General features: G+C 57.0%; 1 protein-coding gene across 1 annotated transcript in view; it reads right to left on the bottom strand.

Moving 5' to 3' along the window:
- The window catches only part of BAHCC1 (BAH domain and coiled-coil containing 1), a 60,451-nt gene extending 48,791 nt beyond the window's left edge, over window positions 1–11,660 (bottom strand). Inside the window, exons 1-2 of the mRNA XM_070479714.1 lie at window positions 11,455–11,660; window positions 7,269–7,666 (exon numbers count right to left, since the gene is read on the bottom strand). Coding sequence (XP_070335815.1) covers window positions 7,269–7,446 — 178 coding nt within the window. The 5' untranslated portion in view covers window positions 7,447–7,666; window positions 11,455–11,660. The remainder of the gene's footprint in view (window positions 1–7,268; window positions 7,667–11,454) is intronic.
- Between the last annotated feature and the right edge of the window lie 574 nt (window positions 11,661–12,234).

Genomic DNA, 12,234 nt, shown 5'->3' with positions numbered 1-12,234 from the left:
AGCAGCCTGGCAGTGCAGCTCCTTCCCCACCTGCATCAGCACATCCCCACCCTGGGTCCTGCCCCTAGCGTCTCATCCCGCTGTGCCCAACCTGCCTTCTTTTCACCCTCATCCAGCTGGGCTCCCAGCACGCCTGCCTTGAGGGTAGGGCGTCCTTCCTGGCCTGACTGTGTCATGTTGGGGCCATGGTGTCCTCCCCAGAACTGCCTTTGAGAACAAAGTCCCAAGGAAGAAAGGCCCTGGCTTCCCTGAAGGTGGAGCAAAGGGACAGAGCCAAGACTGCCTCTTCCCAAGGAGATGGCAGAAGGTGGTTTAGTCCATAAACCACCACTTAAATGTGGCTGATGATTCTCTCTCGCTTGGCGGGGTGCCCCAAAAAGACAACCCCAGGCCACCCTGGGGGACCCCAGTCTGCCGCGCAGGGGCCTCCCTCGGCAGCACAGGCATCCTCTGCCCCTCCTCTGAATTTCTGGTAATTTCTACTGGAAACCAAATCCCTGCACTTGGATGGAACAGGACCGCTGTTAACTTTCCTTTTGGTTCCAGGCACACAGTGGGTCCCCCTTCCCCAGCGTCAAACGTCTTTGGATCTAAAGACACTGGACTCTTTGTTGGGGGCCCTGGGGGGAGGAGCGAGGGGGCAGGGAACCCAACCCACCTGTTCATTCCCTCCTCCTCCTCTGTCCCGGCTCTAGGTCAGAATGAAAAAAAAAAAGCTTCCTGGCTGATCCAATCTGGAACCTAATCGTCTGGACAGCTGCAGCAGCCCTCGGATGCCAGCCGGGCTGGCTCCCTGCTTGGGCACTGGATGCCTCCCCACCAGGCCCTCAGCCTGCTGCAAACCCACACCAAGCCCCTATGTGGGGCTGGGGCAACTTCCACCCTGTGCCCCCCGCTTCCAATCCCTCACCCAGTTCCCACCGACTGGTCCCCATCCTCTGGTGGCAGCTGCTGGCAGGGCCACAGGAGGCAGTAATATTATATATTACAACAAACAGGGGCGGCCCACTGACAAATAGGCCTGCGTGATCTAAACGGTATATTATCCCATAAAAACGTCAGCGGGCAGGGCGTCAAAGCCGAGATGGAGCAGCGGCCCCTGAGCACAGGCTGCAAGGCCCGAACCTTCCTTGGCACAGCCCGGAGCTGCGGGGATGTGTTCTAGACAGTGCATGCTGGTTGTGATCTTGTTGTTTGCTTTTAATCTTGAATCTTCGGTGGGAGAGAGAAGGCCCTAGAGGTTAATAGGGACCAAGGAACCCCGGGAGAGCCGTCCCCTGGCGGGTGAGGCAGGTGGAGTGCAGCAGTGCGAGTCACCTACTGCCAGACAGTGGGTGCTGCACCTTGAAGCCCTGGAATCAGCTCGAGAGCTCTGGCACAAGGCCCAGCAAAGACCTCCAAGGATGGCCTTTCCAAGGGGCACCCACCTTTCCAAAAGGCTGCTGGTAGTGGCCCGAGTGAGAACTTTCTCTGGATAGGTGATGACGGGCCCCCCTTCCGAGGGACTAAGGCAGCACCTCTGCCCTGGGGGGATGGTTTCTAGTCATCAGAAGTCATCCAAGGTGGATGCTGGTCAATATGGCATTGACAGGGCTACTGCCGCCTGGAGACGTGAGACTGGGAAGAGAGGCCACGCTCGAGGCTGTGCAGGACTTTCTTGTTGGATTCTCTAGGCAGAGATCAGCCCTGAGGCCACCCAGGTGGAGTCCCCAAATCCCTTCCATGCTGACCTCTGGCCAGTGTGTCCAGGGCCCCTCTGAGAAAGCCCTGAGCAAAGGGCTGAGATCAGGGCAACTGGTGGGAATCCCCCTGAGACTCTGACCACGCCAATCAAGGCAGCTGCTCGCCCTGCTGCACAGGGTCCCTGGGGTAGAGGGGCAGCTCCCATCTTTGGGGGCCTATATTCAGATATTTATGGTAGGGAAGAGGGCAGGCAGGGTGGGGGGGCCCCCAGAGGCCTCTTTCAGAAGAAAGGGCAAGGGGGCCCTGCCCTGGGGTGGTGACCAAGGGCCCCTTCCACCCAGAAAGCACTCATTCCCAGTGGCACTGGATGAACTCTATCTGAGCTTGGGAATTCCCAGCTTAGGGCCGGTCCCAGGCTCAGACCCTGGAGCTAGACCAGGGGCATTCTGGGAACTGTAGTCCTTTGGGAGTTGGGAGGGCCTGCTGGGATTTCAGGGGGTGGGGTGGGCATCCCATCAAGAGCAAGCAAATAAGCAGAGAGAGCAAAGGAGGTTACCCTGACCCTAATCCCAAGGTGGAAGTCTGACATTCCTGGGAAATGGCTGAACTTAAGACATCTGCTCCCTGAAAAGACACCAGCCAATACTGGATTCCAGCCTCAGATCACACCCGCAGTGGCTTCCCTGAGCAAACTGTCTGGAGCTCTTATTTTGGTGAGGAGACCTGGGAACTCCCCAGGGAGGAAAGACCTGGCCTGAAGTTCCCCAACGCCTTTCCTCCTCTGGCAGCTGCCTCCAGACCGCAGGAGAGACAGGGGTGCTACCTGCTGGGCTCCCGGAGAGGCTGCAGCGCATCCCGCACACTCTCGCACATTATTTATGCTCACAGCCCACGCTGATGACATATGTAAGTTGACAGCGAACATCCTATCAACTTGCTGGAGTGTATCTTGATTGTTAAAACACACTCTTAAAGGTGTACGATCATTTATCAAATTAAAATAGCGGCGCCTTGCCTGTCCCTTTTCTGCCTTCCCTGACCACTCCCCTGTAGCCTCCCTCCTTCTCTGGCCTCCTGGGCATCCTGCCCTTGTACCCAGGCCCTGCTCCTCGAGTAGGGTGGGGGGAGGGGAACCCTGCCCCTGCTTCCAGGGACCCAGACTCAGCACCCCCTCCCTATACTACCCCAGGCCAGGGCAAGCCCACTAATCGCCAAGAAGTGACAAACACCAGAAGCCCCACCAATTAAATCTAAACTCAAGCAAAGCTCAGTGGCCAGTAAATTATTATTTTTATTAGCTTGAACCAAGTTCCCGTAAGAGAGAAAGTCAACTTGCTCCCATGAATGGCTCTTGTATAATTTATTTAACTCTGTGCTCTTTGCCAAAGCCTGGAATATTTTTAGCTCGTTCTGTTGTTGGATTTGGCTTTTTTATGTGTGTTTCTGAGGGGTATTTTTAGCTCCCTCCATGTTATTCTAACAGCCTCCTGTGCGTTTTGTCCTGTCTGTGCGGGCTGTTGAACCCAGTCTCACAGCAGACGAGGGAGATTTCTAAGAATAAACGGGAGCATTTGGGGGTGATGAGGGATCCGCACAAGGCCACTCCCTGCCTCGCTGGCTAATTTGCCTTCGTGCTCACGTGACCTGGATATTCCTATAGGAATATCCCTGTAGGAATAATCAGACATGGGGGCAGTACAAGCCCCACTGAGAAAAAACCCACATTCCAAAAATGGCTTCGTTGGGGTGGGTGAGGCGGCCGCAGCCTGGCTGGTCCACGCGGCCGCCGGATTCTGGGCTCCACAGGGCGGCCGTGGCTTTGATGTTTGCTTCTGCCACTTACAGAGCAGGATGGGTAGAGTCTTCGGAAAGTAACTCTTTTCACACCTACTTAATGTTGGTAACGGTTGCCGAAACACTCCATCGTGTCATTAAGTTAATGAGGTATTTACGAAATTGTAATTTTTTTCCTATACGAAAAAATATCACATGAGAAGGGAAGGGGATCCTTTGATGGGGTCTTTTCACATCAGGAAATTATCCCCCCCCACACACACTGCATTTTTCTTTTTCTTTTTGAGATTAAGGATCAGAAGCACTTTTAGCAGGAGAGAAGTTTGTGATTCTCCCACCAGAAGGAACCTGCCGCCCTGTATACTCTCAACAACAACCACAGGCCCAGGGCACCTGGCTTCCAGGTTGGGCCATTTACACGCCAAAGAAGCCAAGAGAAGGGGCGGAGAGGAGAACCCACCCGCAGTCACATTGTCGAAACCTCCGCCTTCCTTGGGTGGAGACCCAGTGATTCTCCTTTGGCCCCAAGGGCGACACACAGAAAAGGATGAAGGGCAGTAGCTGTAGCTGACCGGCTGCAAGAGGGGGCAGGGACCCGGCTTCTCCCGGCAGGGCTGCCTCCTATAAGACGCGCTCCCTCTGAGGAGAGGCGCGATCCCCAATCGCTCCAGGCAGTAGCACTGATGAAAAATCTTGGGCTGGTGTGTTGTTGATTTTCATTTTTTCCCCCCTAGATTTCACAGCTTTGCCTCCGGACCATCTGTATTAGAGACAAAATCTAACACTGCTCTAAAAATAATGATTCCAAACATTCTAATTGCACCTTTTGGTGACAAGGTTACCGGAACAGCACTTTACCATAAAACCCTACAGCCCGATGATAAAGCTATCCGCACTTTCATTTTGAGAAAAACAATGGGAGAAGCCCTGGAGCCCAACATCCCATCGGGGTCCTTCAAGCTGACATTATGAAAGCGCTGGGTGGGGGCAGCACTGGAGGAGCGCAGGGAGGGAGACCCTTGGCCCAGGCTGGGGGGCTGAGCCAAGACGAGGAATCCTCAGAAGCCAGGGACTCGATCTCTGGTAGTTGGATCCTACTCCCGTGTTAGAGCTGGACAAATAGGAAGAAGCTCGCTGCAATTTTCCTTTCAGCAGGGTAGTCAGTGGAGGGAGGGGTAGGCTGGGCTGCTGCAGCCTGGCTTATGGACCTGAGGCCATCACGGAAATGGGAAGAAAGTCCGCCAAACTGGCCATTTTGAAATCCGCACACGAGATGCAAAAAAAAAAAAAAAATTTTTAATTATACTTTTTCCCTTTTAACCTCGATCATATATAGATAGAGACCAAAGCAAAGTAGTCTGAGGTATAATTCTTTTTTTTTTAATTGATGTAGCTAAATTTTAAAACCAATACAAGATCCTGGCTTTCAGCAATTTCAAAAGCCTTTCAGCGGCAGATGTTTCTAGCTGGACGCCCTCTAGGCCAGCCTTCCAGTCACAAATGGGTTGAACATCTTCAGGCACAATAGGTCTCTCTGGTCCCCGGGGGAGGTGGAAGCAGCCTCTAGGAGCAGTGGACATGTGGGCCCCCAGTTGCCCCCTGAGGGTGCCCTGGGGACCTCCAGTGCGCTCTAGAGCACCCAGCAAATGGGGAAGGTGAGTAGGGTCTGGGTCAAGGACACAAACCAGGCCAGAGCCCACCTGATTTCTCCAGTCCCTCCATGGACTACGATCCAAGAACCACGTGGTCAAACTTGGAATGAGCAAGACAATGGTTCAGGTCACCCAGACCATGTTCCCACCTGGCCTGGTGGTGCCTGCATCTGGATATAAGAGCAGAAAGCAGAAATGGCGGCTGACCAGGATCTGGCGAGGGCTGTGGGCTGTTGAATAGGGACGAGGGAGGCAGCAGTGACTTAAACTGATGGGGAATCCAGCCTGGCAATGCCTCCCCCGCCCCCCACTGCCCCCAGGAGGGCATGGCCCCAGCCTGTCTGTGCACTACTGGGACAGCCTTGGTGTCAAGGGCTCTTCTGAACCCTCATTTCTGTTACCCTCCAGGCTAGTGGGCCTGGCATATGGCATGGGGGGGGGGGGTGATGCATCCAAAAAAGACTAGGGATGCTATGGCACTGTCCCTACAGCTACCACAAGCCCCCAACCACAGCCCCTCAGTGTGAGCTGAGCTGGGCAGGCAGCATCTCCAATGCAGAAGCAGGAGAGACAACCACAGGGACAGTAAGGACAGATATTTAAAATCACCGATTGCCCAGGCAAGTGCTTTTGCTCTTTTGAGTTATAAATCTATAAGAGGAAAAAAGCAAGGAAGAGGGAAGAGCGAGGCAGAGGAAAAAAGCACCCTTGCAGAAGGCTTGTACTGGAACAGGAAACACGGGCGAAGCGCTGATTCCAGGAGAGGGCTGAGTCCAGCCCCTCCACTCCCAGCTTGCTCTAACTTTTTGAATCTCATGTTGTAAATGCTAAAAGCCCATTAGTAATTAAGCAATTTCTCATTATTTTTTTTCTTTTTAGGAAATTTATGTTTTTCTTTCTGACTGCCCTCCCTTCTGACATTTTCCCTTCTAGCCTGACTCTGCCATCCGTTTTAATCCACACACTAATTGTAATCCCATTAAAGCAGATATAATTTTATTAGTATTCACAGTTCATCAAGCTAGCAATAATAACTGTTACTGCCAAATTAACAACAACAACAACAAAAAAAAGAGGCAAACAACATTTCTAATGTTTAGAACAAACTGTAAACAAAAGCAAGCCAACCTTCCAGGGTGACCAGCGGGTCCCCAAACGCGCAGCCACTCTGGCTTCCTGCAAGCTCAGCCGGCGCTGGCCAGTGACCTCCAGGGTCTCGGCGAGGTAGAGGCCCCTTTGCCACCCTCTGCCTGGCCCTGCTTCTCCTCTGACCTGGCTCGACAGTAGTATCGAAGCCACCCCAGAGGGGGACCGTTCTGGAGATTTGGGTCAGCTCTGCCAAGGAACAGCTCTCTCCCGGGAGAGGACTGGAGTGCAGGGAGGCCCCAGCTCTCTTCTCTTGGAGCAAATCTGCGAACTCGCCTGCACCGAAATCCGGCGGCGGCCCCCGCGCCGCCCCCAGCCGAGCCGGCGCCGGCGCTGCCCTCCCCCAGAGCGCAGGCCGAGAGGCTGGGCCACGATCTGGCCACGCTTTGTCCGGCTTTAGCAGGATACCAGAGGCACTTGTTAAAGCAAATGCATCCCCTGCAAACCCATTCTCGCCCTGACACTTCAAGGCTTTATATAGAAACAGGATTTGCTCGTCTTACACCAGCAGTCCCTATTAACGCTCACCCCGCGCACACACCGCCCTAATCCGAGAGGCCGCGGCACTCCCCTCCCCAAGTCACAACAGCCGTTTTTGTTCCCGCAGAAAAGTGGCCTCGTTGTCCCAGCCCCGGAATGTCTTAAGGATGTGAATGCAAAATGCAGAAATGAGGTTTCCGCGGAATTTAGTTCTTCGGCAGGAAGGGGTGGGGGAGGGTGCAGGAGGGGAAAGGCTTTATTTTTAGCCGGCTCCGGGGCTGCCCCTCCGAGACCCTGGGGGACCCCGGGGAAGGGCGCTCTAAACCGCGATGATCCGGCTCGGGGGGCCCCCGCAGGACGCGCGGGCCGCCACCGGTGCCGGAGCAGGGAAATGAAACCGAAGGCTTCTCCGCAAACGCTCCAAGAGAGGAGGGGCAGGCTCCCATCCGACCCTCGACCGTGCCCACCTCGCGGCAGGGTCTCCTCTCCTGCGCCCGCCCGGCTGGCACTGACCTGTGTGCGAAGCCATGGGCAGCGGCGACGGGAAGTACTTTCCGGGCTGGAAGTGAGCGGGGGGCTGCGCGGCGGGCCCGGGCGGGGCGAGGCGCGCAGCGGCGGCGGCGCTGCGGTGGCCCAGGCTTCCGCGCTCCGACAGCAGATGAGGCGGCGGTGCGAAGTCGCGGCCATCCATGCCGGGCCCCGGCCCCGGCCAGCCGCCGCCTCCCAGGAGCAGCACGGCCGGGGCCCGGGGGCGGCTCGGCGCGCGGGCGGCGCGCAGGCGGCGCGGAGGAGGCGGTGTCTGGGGTCACCCGCGGCGGTGGCGGCGGAGGGGCCGGTCAGCACGCGGGCGGACTGGTCTCCTCGGCGGGCGGCCGCGTGCCGAGCCGGCGGCCACCGTGCGGATCCATAGTCTGCGGAGACAAGCAGAGGAGACTAGGTGACTTGGGGGTTCGGCTCGCCCGGGGGTCCCCGCCCCCGACCGTCCGCCTGCCACCCTTCCCACCTCTCCGGCCAGAGTCCCGCCAGGACGGGCGGCCGGGCCCCGAGCGCCCCGCGCGTCTCCCCGCTGCACGCGCGCGCGTGGGCCACCCGATCCCCCAGCGCACACGCACCGTCCCTGCCACACTCGGTCCGGAGGAGCCTGAGGGAACCCGGCCGTACTGCTCGCCGCTTCCCCCTTCGCGGGTCCCTGCGGCGAGGGCGCCGCGGCGAAAGGCTGCTGGCTCCGCTGGGTGATAAAAACCCAAATCTGCGAAGCCATCACGCATACACGCATACACACACACACACACACACACACACCCTCTCCCCTCCCCCGCTGCCCAAAGGTGTCTCTGAGGAAAGGCCTGGGGTCCACGCTAGTTTTTTCCTCTCTCTCCATTCCGAGGTCCAGCTTTTACTGCATTCTGCTTAACCGAATAACCATGCTAATTAAGCGAGTAATTTTATTGATTGTAACTCAAGAGTTTTTTTTTTTTATAACCTTCCTTTTTTCCCCTCTCCCATCCCCCCCATGCGTCTTTTGGTCCATTCTTTTGAACCCGCCGCTCCTCCCCCCAACCCCCGCCCCGCCACAGCCCTAACGGGACCAAACCCCCACCCCGCAATGCCGAGCTCGGACCCTGGGCCAGCTCCCCGAGCCCCAGGGGTCTACGTCCGCCGGCGGCGTCACCTGGGCCGCCACGCCGCAGTGCCCGGCCGTCCGTCCGGGAGCTTCCTAGCGAGGTTCAAACAATCACCCCGCCCCCCGGTGAAATTCTCCCAGGATCTTCCTCTGCGAATTGGGGGTTTGGTGGGGGCCTCTTTGAGAGTCAGAAATTGTTCTTCCTCAACGCCCCAAATCGGCCACGGAATTTCTCCCTTCGGCGCCTGCCCCAGGTCGCTCGCTGAGCCGAGGCCGTTCTCCGCACGGCCCGGGGACTTGGGGTTTGCGACGCCGGGCTCGGCCGCAGGGCCGCGGACAACTGGCCCGGCCCAGGGCAACCTTCGCCAATGCCCAGGTCCCAGCTGACCCCTGGCCTCCGTCGTCCACCTCCACCTCTCGGCTGAGTCACTTATGATGTCCCCCACCTCCCTTCTCTTCCACCCCCACCCAACGCGGAGAGTCCACTCCGAGGCGAAATTGGAGACAATTTCAGACGCTGAGTGTTAAACGACGAAGCAAGCAACATAAACTGAACAGCTGTGCGCCCGCGTGGACCTCTTTCATTTTGCACATTTCTCATTTCCTCAATCTGCATTGTTTTAACGTTTGATATCACTTCGAACAAAAGGGAGATGGGCAGGCTCAATATTCTTAACTGTGAACTTTGCAGAAAGTCTTCGGATTTTTTTTTTTTTTAGTCGTCCCACCGTGACAACAAAGCGATTAAGATGTTTTCCATTTTGTGAATACTATTTAAAATTACTATATTTAATGCTACAGGTTCTACACGTCTTATTTGCAGACTGTTTTGTGTTTGATTTAATCTATAACCGAAAACATAATGTATTAAGCGAATACATATTTGCTCAGCTGATAAGCTTTTTAATATTTATTCGGAGAGCTTTTGCATTGTAAATAAACGGGACCTACACAAAGAGTTCTCTTTGTCTCTCAACTTCCTACAAAGGGGTTTTGGGCTTCCTCCCCTCTAGGGATCTTCAGCTCTCTACCCCGGTCTAACAAATCACTCAGCTCGCCGCCGCTCGGGCCTACTGGGAGAACGCCTGGCCTCAGGACCGGGAGAGCGCCGGGCGAGGGGGCTGCCCGCGCTGGGGTCAGGGGAGGGAGGGGCTGCCCGCGTGGGGCTTAGGGCCTCCGGGCAGCAGCGAGCTGCGAGCCAGGGGGCACGGGGCGGGACAAAGGGAAAGAAGGAGGGGAGGGAGGTCGAGAACCTGCGGCTTCAAAGGCGCCGAAGGCCCGCGGCTGCGCGCACGGGGGGTGGGGGGCTTCCCAGCGGCCTCCGGGAAACCGCGTATACTATGCTTTTGTTTTGTGGGGTTTCTTTTTTCCAATAAGAAACTCCAAAATTGTCGAGAAAAGGAGTTGCTCTCGATTCTCGGGACGCGGGCTTGGCTACCAGCAACAGCTTTAATCTTCACCTTCTGTGGGCCAGACCGATCCTTCCCCACCAGCCCTCCAGACTTTGACTCGGAAAGGGATGGGTTGTTGTCGCCCCTCCGACCGCGGAGATTCTTACCAGGTCGGAGGGGCTTTCCTTTGTGTTCTTTGCTCCGGGGAAGAGGCCGCGCCGCGCCTCCCAGTCCGCCAGAGAGCGGCTCCCGGGGGCCTGCGGAGCACTAGCCCGGCAGGGAGCGGGGCGGCGACGCGCGGCCACCGCCGCCTGGGCCCGAAGTCTCGGATCCCAGGCGCCGCCATCTGCGAATCCCAGGGCTCCGAGCCCCCTCCCCCCAGCGCCAAGAGAGACCGCAGCCCGCGTCGGGCCGGACTTGGAAAGGACACCGAGCGAAAGCGGTGGCATGCCAGGGGCCCCCGTGCCGGCTGGAAAATCGCTGACAAGGGTATTTTGGATAGAGTCGAACCTCGGAACGCCGGGCCCTCCCCAGGACTCCGCGGCGTGATCCCAGGAGTCGCCAGTCTCTCTGCGCTCCAGGATTGTGGGAGCGGCTCCTTCGGTTTTAATTTAAACACGGAAAATCCTCCCTTTGCTTCTGCCACCCGCATCCTCCGGCGCCGTCTCCCGGTGCGCTGGCGCTGTGGGGCCTGCAGGCTGGGCTGGGCCCCGCGCACACCCGGCGCGGCTTGCTCGGGCGCCGCCGTAGAACCCGCTCCCTACGAAACGGTCGCACCCGACACCCACCCTACTCCCGCCAGGAGAGGACCGAGGCCCGTGGCCGCTCCGGGCCCCCGCACCCCAAAGCGCACCCGCCCGCAGATGCCGCCTCGGGGGTGGTGGTCTGAGCCCTGCGCGCCGCCCGAAATGCGCTCGGTGAGAAAACCACTCTTCGCTGGCCTCGCTTGGCCCCCTCCGCCACCTTCAGCCGCCCCAGAAAATTTTTTTCTGAAATGTCCAGAAATGAATTAGGCTCTGGAAAGCGAACCCCCACAAACCTCGCCGTTACCCCTCTCCGCCCGGTCCCTCGCCCCGCACGCGGCTGGCGGCCGGCAAGCCCCTCAGGTAGGCGGCTCAGCCGCCTCGGCCAGCGCGAGCCAGCTGGTTCCCGGCGCCGCGGAGCGACCGGGCGGAGCTGACCCAAGGCTGCTCGGGGGAGGGGAGCAGCGTGGGGGGCGGGGGTGCAAACAATTGGGGTTCATTTGTGGTGCCGCCAGAGCCGGGAGAGCGTTGGCTGCGTCGGGAACCTCGCCGACTGTATTGCCGGAGCTGCCCGCGCGGCTTTCGCCGGACGCAGCCTGGCGGTCCCTTTCCTGTCGCGATTATTTATTTTTAATGCTGGGTGTCGATCGAGACAACAAGCGCTCAGAGCAAAGCAAGGACGCATTACGGGGGGAATTTTAAACCGATCGATAAGATTTTTCAGAGGGGAAAAAAATCGCTATTATATATAGTCCATTAAAAAAAAAAAAAGCCTGTTCGACATTATAACGGATTTTTTAAAAGGGAAGATATATACTTAACATCGCAACCCTGAATTTCTCTTACTAAAAAAAAAAAAATGTAAATCCCCAAAGCCAAAATAAAAATAAAATAATAAAAATACAAAAACAAAAAAAATGAAAGCAATTTCAGTTACTTACTGGAGGTTGTTTCCTGGATACAATTGAATGCAATACAATTAAACCAGTAAATGTGACTTTGTTTTGTATTCCTATTGGTATTTTCAATGTGCTGACTGTTGCACTGTAAATGCACCGCTTCCACAACAACGACTCTAGCGAGCCCATCCAGAGCGGCTCTCAAACCTGCAGCCCGGCGCGGCGAGCCACGGGCCCTGCATACTAATAAGCTCGTGCCACTCAGCCCGGAGCAGCCCGTGCGTTGATTGGCCGCGCGGCCCTCCGCGGCCGGGAGCTCGTGCCACTCATTCGGCGTAAACAGGCCTCCCAATAGGCTGGCGCCGGGCCAGGGAGCTGCCAATCAGGGAGCAGCAGGGCTACTACCAAGCCCGATGGCGCCTAATTCAAGCCCGGCGACTGCGCAGCTCCTTTGCGCAGATCGTTGCTGCTGAATGGGAATGTGTTGGCGCAGGGCGGGAGAGGGAGCAGGGGCGAGTGGGAGCGCTTATCCACGCCGAGGGGAAGGCTTTTGCGTTTTTTTTTTTTTAATTTAACCCAGCAGGTCTAACGTTTGGCGTCCGGTGCACAGAGGCCAGATGATACAGCAACACGCGTTGAAGCAGATGCTTTTTAAAATACCTGGGATGTCTGGCAGGTGGCTGAATCCGGCACAGGTAGGCCCGAGATCCAAGCATAAAGGCTTCCTCGGGTTGCGTGGCCCCACCACCACTTCGAGGCCTCCACCTGCTCTGACCAAGCTCAGAAATGCCTGGACGCTCAAAGTCGGTACCACGGACTCTT

Source organism: Odocoileus virginianus, chromosome 17, assembly GCF_023699985.2.
Source record: "Odocoileus virginianus isolate 20LAN1187 ecotype Illinois chromosome 17, Ovbor_1.2, whole genome shotgun sequence".
NCBI classification, from domain to species: domain Eukaryota; kingdom Metazoa; phylum Chordata; class Mammalia; order Artiodactyla; family Cervidae; genus Odocoileus; species Odocoileus virginianus.
Note: the sequence above shows the minus strand (reverse complement) of the source record. Positions and strands in the feature narration are given on the sequence as shown.